The 18,679-nt window shown below is 39.0% G+C and overlaps 1 protein-coding gene across 3 annotated transcripts in view; it reads left to right on the forward strand.

The window, feature by feature from the left end:
- The window catches only part of KIAA0895 (KIAA0895 ortholog), a 60,405-nt gene extending 44,777 nt beyond the window's left edge, over positions 1-15,628 (forward strand). For all 3 annotated transcript variants that reach the window (XM_017502203.2, XM_017502204.2, XM_017502205.2), the window contains 5 exons: positions 4,833-4,976; positions 5,557-5,689; positions 6,536-6,841; positions 9,963-10,060; positions 14,156-15,628. In XM_017502203.2, coding sequence (XP_017357692.1) covers positions 4,833-4,976; positions 5,557-5,689; positions 6,536-6,841; positions 9,963-10,060; positions 14,156-14,314 — 840 coding nt within the window. In that variant the 3' untranslated portion in view covers positions 14,315-15,628. The remainder of the gene's footprint in view (positions 1-4,832; positions 4,977-5,556; positions 5,690-6,535; positions 6,842-9,962; positions 10,061-14,155) is intronic.
- The last annotated feature ends 3,051 nt before the right edge of the window (positions 15,629-18,679 follow it).

Genomic DNA, 18,679 nt, shown 5'->3' on the forward strand with positions numbered 1-18,679 from the left:
ATTGCACTCCAGCCTGGGTAACAAGAGCGAAACTAAAAAAAAAAAAAAAAAAAAAAAAAAAAAAAAAAAAAAAAAAAAAAAAAAAAAGAATCAATAAAGATAATGAAAGGCTAGGCATTCAGAGAAGAGTGATTGAATATAATGTAATATTTAAAGCTGAATATTAACATTGCCTTTCAGGAACATTGATGTAGCTCCCAATAAATGTTAACACCATGATGGTGCCATGTAAGTCTAGATGAAACAAAGGAGATGATGTGCTATTATGTATCATTGTGATAGAAGAATTGCATTCCGTCTCAGCAAACACGCAAAAGTCCACTGCTTTTATTTTCTTTGATTTAGTCATTCTGTGATCTGTGATAACAAGGAACACCTGTATTTAAGTTTGTCTTAATTCTCTAGACTTTTATATTTGCTACAATAAATAACCAGTAACCACATTTTCCTACCAAGTAAGCATATGCCTTAGAAAGGCTATTATAACTTTATCCAAAATTAAGTACATGCTTTAAAAGACCTATAAGCACGCTGGTCGTGGTGGCTCATGCCTGTAATCCCAGCACTTTGGCAGGCTGAGGTGGGCGGATCACTTGATGTCAGGAGTTTGAGACTAGCCTGGCCAACATGGTGAAACTTCGTCCCTACTAAAAAATACAAAAATTAGCCAGGCATGGTGGGATGTGCCTGTAATCCCAGCTACTTGGGAGGCTGAGGCAGGAGAATCGCTTGAACCTGGGAGGCGGAGGCTGCAGTGAGCCGAGATTGTGCCATTGCACCCCAGCCTGGGCAACAGAGCAAGACACTGTCTCAAAACAAAACAAAACAAAAAACAAGAAAAAGAACTATAAGTAGAAATTATAATACTTTTTTATAAATGAATAATTTTTAACCATTTAAAAATCTTAACAGTTCATAGCTGGGCATGGCGGTGCATGCCTGTAATCCCAGCTACTCGGGAGGCTGAGGCTGAAGAATCGCTTGAACCCAGGAGGCAGAGGCTGAGGTGAGCCAAGATTGCACCACTTTGCTCCAGCCTGGGCGGCAGAGTATGACTCTGTCTCAAAAAAAAAAAAAAAAAAAAAATCTTAACAGTTCAATATCTTAATATAAGGTATCACTTCTCTTCTGCAGTTCTTCAGGCCACATTTCTCACATTCTTCTCACTCTTTGATATATGGATAGCTGGTGACCATTAGGTTGGTCTATGCAAAGTATCTTTGCTAATTTGCTAAAATGAGTTTTTAATTATATGCTAATCTGTGCTTTTAATTATCCTAGCTGTCATATGAATTAATCAGCTTCTGGAGTACTTGTATTTGCCATTGTCTGAAATCCCTCTCACATTTTACATGCACTTGAATTACCTGGGGATCCTCTTAAAATGCAGATTCTGAATCAAAAGTCAGAAGGTGGCTCTGCATTTGGCACCAGTTCCCATGCCATGCCAGTGCTGCTGGCCTTCAGACTATACTTTGAATAGCAAGGCATTCAGTAACAGTTTTGGGATCAGAAGCTATTGAAGCCATTTCTTATTATGATATCTTAAATACCTAGTTTATTAGTAATGTATATTTTTCAATTAGTGATATATATGTTGAATTATGACTTGCAGTATGTAATTTTTTTAAATAATTTTTGTGTCAGGCAATGATCTACAGTGGTGGTATTTGTAGACAATGGTGTTGACAAACTGTAAAAATACTTTACAAAAAGGTTTATTCTAAGATGAATATGAAGGACCATGGCCTGAGGCATAGTCTCAAGAGGTCCTGAGAACATGTGTCCAAGGTGGTTGGGTTACAGCTTGGTTTTATACATTTTAGGGAAACATCTTATGTCTCAATCAATACATGTGAGGAATGCATTGGCTTGGTCTAGAAAGATAGGACAACTCAAAGAGGGAGCTTACAGGTTATAGATAGATTCAAAGATTTTCTGATTGGCAGTTGATTGAAAGAGTTAAGTTATCTGAAAACCTGGAATCAATATAAAGGAGTGTTTGGTTTAAGTTAAGGGAGTCTAGAGACCAAGGTTCTTATTATGTAGATGAAGTCTCACAGGTGGCTACCTTTCGAGATAATAGATGGCATAATGTTTCTTATTTAAACCTTTAAAAGGTATAATCAATCCTAGCATTTTGGAGGCCAAGATGGGAGGATCACTTGACCTTGAGTTCAAGACCAGCTTGGCCAACATAGTGAGACCTTGTCTCTATTTTTTTTTTTTGAGACGGAGTTTCACTCATGTTACCCAGGTTGGAGTGCAATGGCGCAATCTCGGCTCACCGCAACCTCCACCTCCTGGGTTCAGGCAATTCTCCTGCCTCAGCCTCCTGAGTAGCTGGGATTACAGGCACGCACCACCATGCCCAGCTAATTTTTTGTATTTTTAGTAGAGACGGGGTTTCACCATGTTGACCAGGATGGTCTCGATCTCTTGACCTCGTGATCCACCCGCCTCGACCTCCCAAAGTGCTGGGATTACAGGCTTGAGCCACCGCGCCCAGCTTCTTTTTTTTTTTTAATTAAAAATAAAAATAAAACGTGCTAGAGACTGGGCATGGTGACTCATACCTGTAATCTCAGCACTTTTTGAGGTGGAAGTGGGAGGATCATTTGAGGCCAGGAATTGACTAGCCTGGGTAACACAGCAAGACTCTGTCTCTACAGAAATATTAAAAAATTATCCAGCATGCTGGTGTATGTCTGTTGTCCCAGCTACTTAGGAGACTGAGATAGGAGGATGACTTGAGACCAGGAGGTTGAGGCTGCAGTGAGCCATGATCACGCCCCTGAGCTCCAGCCTGGGCAAGACACTGTGTCCAAACAAACAAAAATAAATAAAATAAATACATTAAAAAGGTGCTAGACTCTCCATTGTTCTCTTCAGGACTGGGAGGGCCCAGAAAGGGAAAGATCTAGTTATGTTATAGAGACTCTTTACAGATGCAGAATTTACCCTCACAAAAGACAGCTTTGCAGGGCCCTTTCAAAATATGGCAAAGAAACATTTTGGGTAAAATATTTTTATTCCTTATCAGTCACGTGATGTTATACCAGTGTCAGGTTGGAAAGTAAGCCACACTATATATGGTTAAATAAGACCCATCTGATGAGATTTTATTGTTTAAAGAGCATGACTCCCCAGGCCCTTTAGATAGGAATTTGGGCAAGAGAGGAAAACAAAGGTCAGAGTTTAGTCCTCAACGATAACATACTGATGATGATACACTAGTTAATATGTATTGCCTACTTATTATGCCCCAGACACCATGCTTTAGAAAGGTTAACTAAATTTTCTCAATAAAACCATGAAGTAGATGCTATTATTGTTATCCTCATTTACAAATGAGGAGGCTGAGGCTGGTAAGAAGGTAGTGAGTTATTGCAATTGATTATTCACATCAGTTACAGATTGAAAGCCTTGCTCTACTGTCGTCCCCCTTCTCACTGCTGCACTGGCCTTGTCTGATAATAACAATAATAATAAGAAACAAGTTTAGTGACTTGCTCATGATAGCACAGCTAGACGACAGAGCCATGGCATCAACTCCAGAGCTTGTACCTGTAATCTCTTTACTAGTCTGACAGTTCACGAACTACAGACTTTATATGACATGTATGTGAACTCTCTAGGTTGTTAAACAATTCATGTAAGATAGAGTTGAATTTTCTAGCTTTTTTTCCCAAAAGGCCTTTGAAAAGCAATTTTCTTTTCCTTAGGTTTTTCTTTCTATGGCTTTCCCATAGATACTGATAATTTGTGATTCCTTACCAGTTTTTTTTTTTAGTCTTCCATGCTGCATGCGTGTTAATTTGTGCATATGTGAAAAAGTATCTCAACTTTCGTATTCCTTTGCTGCAAAAATTTATGAAGAATGAAAAGTAGATAGTATCCTGCCCTGAATGAAAGATAAAAGTATTCTTATTAATGTTGAAAATTTGTTTTCTGCCAGAGAATAGCCCAGAAAAATAAAACAGATGGAATGTTGCAGAAGACTGATTGATTGTTGTTTTTTTTTTTTTTTTTTTTGAGACCGAGTTTCACTCTTGTTGCCCAGACTGGAGTGCAATGATGTGATCTTGGCTCACTGAAACCTCTGCCTCCCGGGTTCAAGGATTCTTCTGCCTCAGCCTCCCAAGCAGCTGGGGCTACAAGCATGCCCCGCCATGCCTGGCTAATTTTTTGTATTTTTAGTAGAGATGGGGTTTCACCGTGTGGAACAGGACGTTCTCGAACTCCTGGCCTCAAGTGATCCACCCACCTCAGCCTCCCAGAGTGCTGGGATTACAGGCATGAGCCACTGCACCTGGCCAATTCTTTAAAAAAATTTTTTTTTAATTTTATTTTAATAGTTTTTGGGATCATACTGATTGATTCTTATGTAGGTTTTTAACATTTTGAAAAATTTTTTTCTTCATTCATAGGGTAATGGTAATCTATTGACTTGTGTGGAGACATACCTTTCACTCCAAGTTCTCCTGCTAAATCACCAAATGATCTTAGAGAAGCCAGGAGCCCCTCTATCCAGCTGCTAGGCCTGTCAGATGTTAGCATTTGAGATACGCAGTACTTGAGCCGTCTGTCAGCATGTTAAGGAGAAACAAACACAGGGGAAGAGTTCGTATTGCTAACATGTACAGGCATTTGTACAAATTTGCAAAAATGAGTGGAAGTTGTTTAGGATTAGAAAAGTTTGGCACTTCAGTTGCAGTTTATTTTGGAAATCAATAAACCTAGAATAGGTTGCAATAAATAACATAGCTAACATGCGGCATCTCAAAGTAATATGAGGCTATTAACTTTCATTATCTCTCTTTCTTTTACAGTCTATCAATATTATGGAACTGACTTTACAGAAATATGGAAGTTATGAAAAATTCGAACAAGCCACTGGTGGTAGCTTGCTCTCTAAAACTCGAATCTGGAGTCACGTTAGGAGGTACATGATGAAGGAAGGCTGCCTAGGGGAGGTATGAATCATGAGTGAACACGAGGAGTTACTGTCAGTAATAGTCAGTTGTAGTTATTGTAGTGTATTGTACTGTATTGCATTTATTTTATTTTTCGAGACGGAGTCTCGCTCTGTCACCCAGGCTGGAGTGCCTTGGTGCAATCTCGGCTCACTGCAACCTCCGCCTCCCAGGCTCAAGCGATCCTCTTGCCTCAGCCTCCTGAGTAGATGGAGTTCCCCCCTAGAACACAAGGAGTTACTGTCAGTGATAGTCAGTTGTGGGCATTGTATTGTATTATACTGTATTGTATTTATTTTAGTTTTTTAGGCAGAGTCTCGCTCTGTCACCCAGGCTGCAGGGTAGTGGTGCAATCCTGGCTCCCTGCAACCTCCGCCTCCCAGGTTCAAGCGATACTCTTGCCTCAGGCTTCCTAGTAGCTGGATGATTTGGCTGTACATTCCATCTTGGTTTCTGGGACTTTTAAGGTGGTTATAAACAAAACAACATTGTTAATTTGCAGGCCCATTTTTTCTTTGAAAGCTTCTCCGCCTACCTTTATGTTTTGTTTATGTCTGTGTACTTTTATTCTTGCCCTTAGATTGTAGTTCATCTCACTGAGGACCTGCTTTCCCGAGCATCAATGACAGTAGTAAATGGATGTCCGACTCTGACCATCAATGTATCCACTGCACGTGAACATTGGCTGGAGGGAATGCTAAGGCATGAAATAGGTAGGGGCAACCCTTTCCATTTGTTTATTTGTAATATCAGGAATTAACTCTAAAGAAATGCTCTTTTAGAATGGGTTTTTTTCTTAGTAGTAGTTATTTTTTTAGTAGAAGAAAATTTAGCAAAAAGTCATGAGCTTCACTTGGACTCATTTCAAATTAGATTTTTAAAAGGAAATGTTTAGGTTATTCAATCTGGAAAGTCATTTAATTGCTCTGGATTTGCCCTAAAATTAAACTGAGGGGATTGAATTAAGGTATCTTTGAGGTTCTTTCAAATATCAAGTCTGTGATTCTTCTCTTTAAAAAAGTAAATTCTTAGAAAGGTTATACCTCCTCTCTTGAGACATGTGATCCTTTTGAAGACCGTGCACGCTCCTTCATACCCAAGAGATATTAGAGTCAGGTCATTTTCTACTTTGTTTTGATTTGTATGCACACATTAATTTGGTGTTAGAATTTTTTTTTTTTTTTTGAGATGGGATCTTGCTCTGTCACGAAGTCTTGAGCACAGTGGCACGATCTCAGCTCACTGCAACTTCTGCCTCCTTGGCTTAAGTGATTCTCCTCACCCCAGCCTTCTGAGTAGCTAGGGTCCCAGGTGCATGCCACCACACCTGGCTAATTTTTTGTATTTCTAGTAAATATGGGGTTTCACCATGTTGCCCAGGCTGGTCTCAAACTCCTAAACTCAAGTGATCTGCCCTCCTCAGCCTTCCAACGTGTTGGGATTAGAGGCGTGAGCCACTGTGCCCAGCTGGTTTTAGAACTGTTGATGAAATCTATCTTTGGGGGAAGAATTAAAACAAAAATGGCATTTCTGCTTCATGTAACTTTTCTTCTCCATAGGCACACATTATTTTCGAGGTATTAACAACCTCCAGCAGCCTTGGAATAATTGGACTGGACGTAAAAAACATGAGCTAAAGCCAAATAATCCCACAGAGGAAGGACTAGCAAGCATTCACAGTGTTCTGTTTAGAAAAGACCCCTTTTTATGGAGGGCTGCCCTCCTCTACTACACTGTTTATCGAGCCAGCCAAATGTCTTTTTGTGAACTCTTCAAAGATATTGGCAGGTTTGTCAAGGACCCCAATACAAGATGGGATTATTGTGTACGGGCCAAGAGGGGATGGACTGATACTTCCCAACCAGGTGGGTGTCCCTTAACTGTAGGTTTTCTGACTTACTGAGTAGTTGTCTAGAGATTTTGTTTATATCCTAATCCTTGAATCACAAAATTCACTCACTTTTGAAAAATTAAGCCTTCGTTACCCGAGGTCAGAACTGGTTTTCCCAAACCACATTTTCTTAGCATTATTTTTGCCCAGCTCAATTTTGAAAAATATCAGACCCACAGAATATGGAAAGAATGGTAAAGTGAGCACCCATCTACCCTTCATCTGGATTCACCTATTGTTAACATTTTGCTATTTTTGCTTTCTCTGTCTTTGACTTTTTAAAAACAGCTATACTGAGATATAATTCACATGCTATACAGTTTAACCATTTAAAATGTACAGTTCAGTGATTTTTAGAATATTTGCAGAGTTGTATAACCATCACCACTGTCTAATTCCAGAATGTTTTCATTGTCCCAAAAGAAACCAATACCCATTAGCATTCATTCCCCATGTTTTCCTCTTCTCTCCAGCTCTAAGCAACTGCTTTTGGTGTTATTTTCATGTCTGTAGGTTTACCTATTTTGAACATTTCATATAAATAGAATTATCTAATATGTGATTCTTTGTGGTGGGCGTCTTTCAGTTAGCATGATGTTTTCAAAATTCATTCATGTTGTAGCAAGTATCAATATTTTGATCATTTTATTGCTGGGAGGTAGGCAGTCCCCTAGCAGAGCTCAAGCGCTGTGCTGGGAGATCCGCTGCTCTCTTCAGCGCCGGCAGGCAGGAATGGTTAAGTCTGCTGAAGCTGTGCCCACATCCGCCCCTTCCCCCAGGTGCTCTGACCCAGGGAATGGGAGTTTTATCTATAAGCTCCTGACTGGGGCTGCTGCCTTTCTGTCAGAGATGCCTTGCCCAGAGAGGAGGAAGAATCTAGAGAGAAAGTCTCCATTTTTATTTTTTTGAGATGGAGTTTCACTCATGTTGCCCAGGCTGGAGTACAATGGTGCCATCTCAGCTCACTTCAATCTCCACCTTCTGGGTTTAGGCGATTCTCCGGGTTCAGGCGATTCTCCTGCCTCAGCCTCCCAAGTAGCAGGTACTGAAGGCATGCACCACCGTGCCCAGCTAATTTTGCATTTTTGCGTAGAGATGGGGTTTTGCCCTGTTGGCCAGGCTGGTCTTGAACTCCTGACCCCAGGTGATGCACCCATCTTGGCCTCCCAAAGTGCTGGGATTACAGGCATGAGCCACTGTGCCCAGCATAAGAGTGTTTTTTTTTTTTTTTTTTTTTTTTTTTTTGTGTGAGACGGAGTTTCACTCATGTTACCCAGGCTGGAGTGCAATGGCGCGATCTCGGCTCACCGCAACCTCCACCTCCTGGGTTCAGGCAATTCTCCTGCCTCAGCCTCCTGAGTAGCTGGGATTACAGGCACACACCACCATGCCCAGCTAATTTTTTGTAGTTTTAGTAGAGACGGGGTTTCACCATGTTGACCAGGATGGTCTCGATCTCTTGACCTCGTGATCCACCCGCCTTGGCCTCCCAAAGTGCTGGGATTACAGGCTTGAGCCACCGTGCCCGGCCGCAAGAGTGTTTTTAAACTATTTATTTGGAGCTTGATAAATACTTACTCAAATTAGTGATGGTTATGTTGCTAGCACAGCCCACATTAACATTTCGTACTAGTGATGTAATCGTATGACAGTGTAGTGCCTTAGAGCCAGGAGCAGGCAAGATAGGAAGCAGGAAAGAGAAGGACATCTCTCCCTTGTCTTTCTTGTGTGCACAGCCAATTCCAGGCAGGATTTCAGACAAACAGCATGTCTGCCATTTCTTAGAATACTCTTCTCAATATTCTTAGAAGAAAATTTGTTGATCTATTTAACCTGAAATTCAAAATAACTTTTAAACAAACGTTTCTTAATTTATATTATTTTTTTCAAGGGCATTTTTGAGTGTTCTTTTTAGGTTCCTTTGCTTGCATTTTAGTACTCTGTTCTCAGATGCACAGGGCTTCCGTGTTGCCTTTGATATGCCACCCCGTGGAGGCTCATCACTTTTAAACTAGTCCCTTTTTTCTTTTCTTCACATATTTTTGTGTTTTTCATGTTTTATTTTGGAAAATTTTAAATGTATACAAAAGAATGATTAATATGCTGAACTCCAGTAATAATTACCTGATCATAATAATTATCAATATTTTTTTAAACTGTGGTTCAGCTATTCTTCCAAATTCATTTTCCTTTAGTATTTTAAAGCCAATTCCAACATCATGTCCTTTTCCCCATAAATATTTCGATATGCATCTCTGATTACGACCATTTTTTAACAATCCTCATGCTATTAGCCTACCTAACAAAACTAACAATAATTCCTCAATATATGACTCCATGTGGTAGGATTTTAATTCATTTAATAGAGTAAAATTTTTTTTTAATTATGCAAGTTATGTCAGGATGGGAAAAAGGTTTACTGTGTAAGTAGAACATCCTTTTCTAACTAGGTTCAGATCTCATGGAAATGTCTTACTTTTCATATCTTGATTCATTTTGTTCTATTTTTAAACCTACATGCTCTTCAAAATCTAGTTCTAGTTCTTGTTTACATAGAGAGCAACAGTATCAAAATTTATGCTTTAAAACCATAGTTTGTTTTTGATTAATGGAGGGGATGGGTTATTATATTCTAAATACCAGGAGTTTCTAAAATTCTGCATCTCTCCACTATCTTTATTGAGGCCTATTTGCCCTAAAACTATCCTGCTCAGGCCTCCCCACTCAGATGCCTTCAGTGCACAATGGGAGTTATGACTGAATGGTGGGAGTAGGGGAAAATGAGATAATTGTATTTCTAAGAGTCATATATTTAAAATTACCAGTCTCTATTTATAATTAGGAAAGGACTGTTATTTTAACAATGGGGAGGATGTGTAAGGAGAAGGAATTCTTAAGCTTTTAGTCTGCATACTATCCTGGCAGTTTCCAAGACTTGACATTTTATGTAATAAAGATAGTTAAAAATAAATGTTGGCAAACTGGAATATTTTTAATACAGGACTGATTTCTACAGTAAATGTAATGGGTTGATATCTAATTACTTAGTAATTTTTTTAAACATCAGAAAGTAAACACTATTCTGGTTCCTCCAGGGTGTTTTAGTAAAGACCAGGTATACTTGGATGGAATTCTTCAAATCCTGCGATACAGAGAGACCATAGACTTCTATCTGCTAACTGCCCTCGGGAAGGTGAGTAGAAGCCATAGCACATAGTCCCCAAACACACCAGATTAGCATTTCCCCTCACTTGAGTTTAGGATTAAATAAGACTCAGATTCACACTATTTTTACTTTATTGTTGGAATAAATTTTCTTTATTTCATAACAAGAGGGAAGAAATCTGGTTCTGTAATAGAACCAAATTGTAAAATTTCTTTTTGGTCAATAAGAGATAAAGAATAGGAATTTGGGAATATATATTGTTTTATTTGTATATACTTTTTTTTTTTAATAAAAAGCATTTTCTGAAAACTATAAAAGCATTTTGAAGTAAGCTGCAGCTATCACACTTCCCCCCATAATATCTCATAAGAAAAGGATATTTTCTGACATGACCATATGATTTTGTTTGATATTATTGATTAAATATAACATCTAAAATACAGTCCACTTCAGTTTTTCCAAAGTGCTTCCCAAATGTCCTTTGTAGCTCTTCTTTTGTGATCCCAGATCCAATCAAGATTTAGGTATTGCATTTGGTTATAATCTTTCATCTCTTTTAATCTGTAATAGTCTCCCCTTGCCTCATTCTTGCTTTATTTTCATGACATTTTTAAGACTTGGGCTTAGCGAGGTGGCTCATGCCCATAATCCCAACACTTTGGGAGGCCGAAATGGGAAGCTGAGGCTGGAGGATCACTTGAGGCCAGGAGTTTGGGAGCAGCCTGGGCAACATGGGGAAACCCTGTCTCTGTAAAAAATTGGCCGGGCAAGGTGGCACACGGCTTAGTCTCAACTACTCGGGAGGCTGAGGTGGGAGGATCACTTGAGCCTAGGAGGTCAAGGCTGCAGTAAGCCATGATCGTACCACTGCACTCCAGCCTGGGAGACAGAGACAGACCCTGTCTCAAAAAAAAAAAAAAAAAAAAAAAAAGATTGGCACAGTTTTCTTGAAAATTCCTACAATATGGATTATCAGATTGTTTCCTTCTGATGAGATTCAGGTTAAACATTTTTGCCAAGAATACTGCATAAGTGATGTGCATTTCCCATTCCATCACAATAGAGAAGGTGCGTGTCATTTTGCCCCATTTGATCACCAGGGTGTTTGATTGCCTGCTGTGTTTGATCACCTGGGTTAAGTTAGTAACCACTAGATCTCCCCATTATAAAAGTACCTTTCCCCCATTATATTAATAAATTGTCTTTGGGATGATATCTGTGAATGGGCTATTATTCCCTTACAACCCTTGATGATCTTTTCCCAAATCAATTATTATACTGGTAGTAACAAAATAGAGGTCTTCTAATTCTTTTATATTTCTTTGTCACTCCCTGTTTTTGTAGTATTATTATGGACTTAATTAGAATTATTTTTTAATTCAACTTTTTCATGGCTGCTCCTGTGTCTTAAACAGGTCTCCAGGTTTTCTGGTGTAGTAAAATGTCTGGGCACAGCTTCTAGTTTTCCTACCCAAATCTAAGATCAGCCATTTCTCTAATGCAGTCTTGTTTCCTTTTAGTTGGTATTTTTTAAAACAGAAGCTGAGTTCTTGGTGTGTCCCTTGCTATTGGAGTACTCTTGCTTCTAGACCTTTTCAGTGAACAAATCATATCTATTTTTTAAATCATAAGGGCACTGCAATTCACATCAGACCCTACAAGATTCCTTCATAACCTCCTCTCCCATTCTGTATTTGTATCTACCATCTCTTAAAATGAGAACCTTCTTTCCCAATGTCAGTATATTTACTCTTTCCTATAACAAACTGAGAATAATTTAAGAATTACTAAACCATACCAATATCGACACACCTATTTTGATTACATGTACTGGTATAAATACCTAATAAAATAAATAATGTTAATAATACTAAAACTTTAAAAACCTTAATAAAATATAGATATAATATGAACATGAGTTTATTTATTTATTTATTTTTGAGATGGAGTCTTATTTCGTCACCCAGGGCGGAGCGCAGTGGCGCAATCTTGGCTCACTGCAACCTCCCACCTCCCGGTTCAAGTGATTTTCCTGCCTTAACCTGCCAAGTAGCTGGGATTATGGGCATCTGCCACCACACCCAGCTAATTTTTGTATTTTTAGTTGAGACAGGGTTTCACCACATTGGCCAGGCTACCCTCAAACTCCTGACCTCAAGTGATCATCCTACCATGGCCTCCCAAAGTGCTGGGACTACATGTGTGAGCCACTGCACCCAGCCAAGTGCTTTTCTTAAAGCTTTCCTACTGAGCCTGGAAGAGTATTGATCAGAAGACCATAGTATTTAAAGCCAACTATGTTTTAGAATTTAAAGATAATTTAAAGCCCGGCATGGTGGCTCACACCTGTAATCACAGCACTTTGGGAGGTGGAGGCAAGAGGATCACTTGAGACTAGGAGTTCCAGACCAGCCTGGGCAACATAGCGAAACCTCCCCTCTCTATAAAAACAAAAACAAATTAGCTGGGCATGGTGGCACATGCCTGTAGGGAGGCTAAGTGGGAAGGATCGCTTGAGCGCAGGAGTTCAAGGCCACAGTGAGAAGTTATTGTACCACTGCATTCCTGCTAGGGTGACAGAGCAAGACCCTATCTCTTTAAAAAGGTTTAAAAATAAAAATAAAGATAACTTACAGAACTTTAAAAGTTTCATCCTTAAACCTAATATAAGTACCTATGAAAGCCTGGCTTCTTAAATAGGAGAGTGAAAAAGATGTGAGCATTTTTTTACAGAAATTCAAAATAAAAGCAAGAAAATGTGACTCACATCACAAATCATTATGTATCCTAAATCAAAGAGAAACAGGAATCTAATATACAGACTGAGTATCTCTTCTCTAAAATGCTTGGGAATGGAAGTGTTTTGGATTTTGGATTTTTTTTTTGAATTTTGGAATATTTACATTCTTTACCGGCTGAGCATCACAAATCCCCAAATTGGAAATTCCAGAAGCTCCAATGAGTATTTTCTGTGAGCATCATGTGGGTGCTCCAAAAGTTTGGAGCATTTCAGATTTTGCATTTTTGAATTTGGGATGCTCACCCTATAATTGTGCTAATTTTTCTAATTTAATAATATGCCATTTATATTCTGGTTATTTTCTTGATTCTTTTATTTTGATTTAGCCAGAAGGGTTGTTTGGTTTTAGAGTCTGGCTCACACACAAATATATTAAGTATAGTTGTCTAATTTTTGGACAAACTGAGTAGATCCAAGGTAGAGTATTCAATTAAATTTGGCTTTTTAAAATCATCTTTTAGGCTGGGCGCAGTGGCTTACGCTTGTAATACCAGCACTTTGGGAGCCCAAGGCAGGTGGATCACCTGAGGTCAGAAGTTCAAGACCAGCCTGGCTAACATGATGAAACGCCGTTTCTATTAAAAATACGAAAAATGGCCAGGCGCTGTAGCTCACACCTATAATCCCATCACTTTGGGAGGCCAATTGGGGCGGATCACCTGAGGTCGGGAGTTCAAGACCAGCCTGACCTACATGGAGAAACCCCATCTCTGCTAAAAATACAAAATTAGCCGGGTATGGTGGCACATGCTTGTAAGCCCAGGTATTTGGGAAGCTGAGGCAGGAGAAATGCTTGAACCCAGGAGGCGGAGGTCGCAGTGAGCTGAGATCATGCCATTGCACTCCAGCCTGGGCAACAACAGTGAAACTCAGTCTCTTAATAAATAAATAAAATTAAAAAATAGAAATACAAAAAAATTAGCCATGTGTGGTGGTGGGCACCTGTCATACCACCTATTCAGAAGGCTGAGGCAGGAGAATCGCCTGAACCCAGGAGGCGGAGATTGCAGTGAGCCAAGATCACACCATTGCACTCCAGCCTGGGCAACAAGAGCCAAACTCTGTTACCGGACAAATATTAGTAATAATAACAATAATAATAATAATACTCTTTTAATATGGTCATGGTATAAGGGGCTGAGAAATACATTATTATTTAGCACAGTGAAGAAAAGGTAAGTCACTGATTTTGTTGTTTTGCAGCTATTAAAATAGTTTGACAAATAATCTGTATGCTTTCATTTAAGGCCCAGGGAAGAAATTCATCCTTAAAATGTACCTTGTAGTTACATTTTAAAATTAATGCATCTTCCTTTTTTCAGGTTTCTTATGAAGATGTGGATCGCTTAAAAGGATTGGCAGTTACTGAAAACATGAGGGTCCCTCACTTCCTCCAGGACCATGGCCGATATATGGAACACTTAGAGAAGATCATGGAAGTGAATGAACTGACTGACAGGGAACTGAAAGATCTTATATAGTAATTAGCATTCTGGCAAACGTAGCTAAGCTGTACCTCCATATATACTACCAATTAGGTGCAGTTAGCACCAGAAGATTTCTAAAAGAAGAATGACTGTTTACTTGTGTTTTCTGAAGAATGGTCTTCAGTATTCAGCTGAATTTTTAGGTTAAGTACAAATCTTAAACTATTTCCCCAAAAATGTTTCTATAGGCTGCAGGGGGATGTTACTCCTATTTCCTGAATCTCGACAGAGTCAGATGGAAATACTACTGCTAAGCATTTTTGAAGACTGTTGGTCAAATTGCGTGATAAATTTCTGCCTGAGCAGTAAGCACTGGCCTGGTGCTTCTGCCTAAGTGCGGAGGCCAGCTCCAACTGGAGACTGGCTGAATCCCATTGCTGTTCAGACTCCAAAATTATATTTGTCTGATAAATAATGGTAATTATTCTTTGAAAAATTAATTTTGTGTTGCTCCAAAAAGCTAGCTATATCTAAGCTTTCTTATTTCTTTTATATGTTAAGGAATTTTAAAGAGAGAAGAAAAGCAATTTGAAAATTTTTCATTGTTTTCACATTATTGTTTCACCTTATCAGCATATAGGAACTAAATTAGAGAATCGCCTCTTTTTGTCCAGTTATCTCTTAACTACGTTTTCATCTGTTGAAACATATTGTATCCTTTTCAATTTTTTACAGAGTTTTAACATCTTTTCCACTGCGTCCTTTATAAAAATAAGTACAAATTCCAGAGAGATTTTTCTACACAAATCAAAATAGCTGGGGAAAGGCTACTCACCTTTTTATTAAACAGAATGTGTAATAAGCAGAGGACAAATGGACCTGGGTAAATGCAGGTTCTGGATGTTGACTGGGTAGCACCTGCAGTAAACTTGACCGTGCTCTGAAAAATGAAATTCTGGGTGTTGACGGTTGATAAAGCCAGCTTTGTGCTATTGGGTCAGTATAGTTTATCAAAATCTTTGACTTCATCAACGCAGTAATGACACAATTTGAATTTTAAAATGAGAGTTGTTTTGCTATATTTCTCCTGCTAGCCTAGCTTTGTATTTTTTCCGCTTCAGTATGTATTTGGATATATATATATATATATGTGGATTCAGATGGTTTTCCATACAACTTAATGATTAGAAAGAATGCTGCTGCAAACACCCCACTTAAGATTGCTGCTGTAATTTCTACCCAAAGCTGTCTGAGAGTTTATCATTACCTCAGTGCAGGCCAAAATATGGTGCTAATACTGGTAGATATATACTGTGAAGCCTGGTTCACATTCATGCTAGAAAATGATTTCGGGAAATCTTTTGTAGGATAGGTTACATGATTTTTCTCTTTCACATATCTAAAAGGACCTGCTTCAAAAAAGAATGTTGCCGTGAACAGGATATACTCTAGCTGGTGCCCAGAGGTTCTTTCTAAACCACGTATCTTGCTTTTGGCAGTAGAGGCTCAGACACTTTGGAGCATTGAAAGGCCTTAGCCCCTGCTCCCCCACTACATGCCATGTTAGTGGTGTGTGTCCTATACATCTGTGTGCCAGGCTGGGGCAGACTGTGCCAATGCTCACCAACACTAGAATCTGCTCTTAACACCTCTAGCATGTATCTTGTAGCAGAGTCATGCACTTTGAGCACTGTGTCACAGAAGTATAAACAGAAATGGCAATATTTATGTCCTATATTCAAGCCCAAAGGTTATAAATTCAACTTTCACAGGCAATAGCACTGCTAATCTTAAATTTATGGTTTAAATATAAAGGAAAATCACAGCAGCCTTAATTTCCTATTGGTAGGATCATTTGCAGCAGTTCTAGTTCTTAACTTTTAAAATGGATGAATATTTTCTCTTTGATTTGGAAAAGGAACTGCTTTTTTGCCTTACTGCTTTGGTATAAAGATGAAAAATATGAGCACTCCTCAAACAAAATGACCTTAAATCACATTGATTAAGATATTTTAAAAGTTAGCAGTGAACCAAAAGTAGTTTCAGGTTAGCAGAAATAAAGAACTTTTAAGCTTTAAAATTTGAGATTGAATATTTAATGAAAGTTTGTTGTTTCTTTTTCCTGAGATAGCAGTAAGGTCAGTTTTGTTCCCTAAAATAAAAAGTTTTAATAAACAAAATTATAGCAAGAGTACTTAGAATAGTTGAAGATTGTTTTAATTTAATTATAATAGTTATTCATCATAGGCTATTTATTAAAGATAAGAATTTCATCAGTTTTGTCCACTACAATTTTAAAAATAGTTGTATCAAATACAAATTCTGATAAACTGTTAGGTTTTAATACCAGACAGGATTCAGAGTAAATTAATGTTTGCAAACATCAATCCATAGTCTTCATTTCTGTATATTTTCACCTTTGTAAAAGTGTTTAAAATTTGTATTGTTTGTTTTGTATATCTTTGGGCATTTTGTGTCTAGCTATAATAAAAAGAAACAGTGCCGAGGTTCTCAGATGAGGTATGTGGCTATATATGCATGTAACTTCTTTTCTTTGAAAACCCAATTATATTTTTATTGTTGTGTTTCTTGTTTTTTATTTTGTGGTAATTGTCAAAAGGACATCAGTCATGCTTGTCTTCTAGTGCTGTTACTTCTTAGAAAAATATTACATTTACCACACTTCACCTTTTTCCTGCTTATTTTAGCTTATACTCTCATGGGACATATGGAGAAAGGAAAAGGAAGAGGGTGTGTTTGTCTGTTCTCACACTGCTAATAAAGACATACTCAAGACTGTGTAATTTATAAAGGAAAAAGGCTTAATGGACTCACAGTTCATGGCTGGAGAGACGTCACAATCATGGCAGAAGACGGAAGAGCAAAGAGATGTCTTACATGGTGGCAGGCAAGAGAGCATGTGTAGAGGAACTCCCCTTTATAAAGCAATCAGATCTCATTATTCAGTATCATGAGAACAGCACAGGAAAGACTCACCCCCATGATGCAATTACCTCCCACGGGATCCCTTCCACAACACATAGGAATCATGGGAGCTACAATTCAAGATGAGATTTGGGTGGGGACACAGCCAAACCATATCAGAGGGACAATTTTTTTTTTTTTTTTGAGTCAGAGTTTTGCTTTTGTTGCCCAGACTGGAGTGCAATGACGTGACCTTGGCTCACTGCAACCTCAACCTCCTGGGTTCAAGTGATTCTCCTGCCTCAGCCTCCTGAGTAGCTGGTATTACAGGTATCTGCCACCATGCCTGGCTAATTTTTTTCTTTTGTTTTCTTTTTTTCACCCAACCTTTGTTCTTCCCCATGACTGGCTAATTTTTTGTATTTTTAGTAGAGACAGGGTTTCACCATGTTGACCAGGCTGCTCTCAGACTCCTGACTTCAGGTGATCCACCTGTCTCAGCCTCCCAGAGTGCTCGGATTACAGACGTGAGCCACTGTGCCTGGCCTCAGAGGGAGAATTTTGTCTTATAAACTTTTATGCAGAATGTATCAAGCAGAATCTGTGCTGATCACCAGAGATCCTCTGATGTACAAGAGAAGAGAAGAGGCACAGAAGAAGGTTATGGCACAGCCACAGTCCCATGACCAAAAAGTGCTACAGAAAGAATATACACTGTAGTCAGTGGGCCTGCCTGTGTGTTTGCAGCAGAGAGGAAGATCATTTGCTAAATGTAATTGTTCACAGGATTTTATTACTGCTTTTTGCAAGGCTTAGTTTAGAACAAAAGCACCTTCCCAGGGGAAGTAGTAGACCAGGAATGCAGTTGCTTGGGTCATCAAAGGCCTATGGACGACCCCTGAGACCTCCTGCAGATGCCCATGGGAGCTGGCACTGTATCCTTAAGAAGATGAGTCTGAAGCAGGGACAGAGAGGAGAGTGTGGTGCCCTCACCCATCAGGGGCAAGTAACCAGGTATATTAGTTTTCATGGTGCTGATAAAGACATACCTGAGAATGTATGCCTTTGGGAAATATACTAAAGAAAGCAGCTTGTTGCACTTACAGTTCTACATGGCTGGGGAGGCCTCACAATCATGGTGAAAGGTGAAAGATGAAGGTGTCTAACATCTCACATGGCAGCAGATGAGAGTTTGTGCAGAGAAACTCCCCCTTATAAAACCATCAGATCTCATGAGACTTATTCACTACCATGAGAACAGCATGGGAAAGACCTGCCCCCCTGATTCAATTACCTCCCACCAAGTCCCTCCCACAACATGTGAGAATTCAAGATGAGATTTGGGTGGGGACACATTCAAACCATATCATTCCACCCTGGCCTCTCCCAAATCTCATGTCCTCACATGTCAAAACCAATTATGCTTTCCCACAGTCCCCCTAAAGTCTTAACTCAAAAGTCCAGAGTCCAAAGTTTCATCCAAGACAAGCCAAG

The sequence above is a fragment of the Cebus imitator genome, unplaced genomic scaffold, assembly GCF_001604975.1.
Source record: "Cebus imitator isolate Cc_AM_T3 unplaced genomic scaffold, Cebus_imitator-1.0 Scaffold294, whole genome shotgun sequence".
Taxonomy (NCBI): Eukaryota; Metazoa; Chordata; class Mammalia; order Primates; family Cebidae; genus Cebus; species Cebus imitator.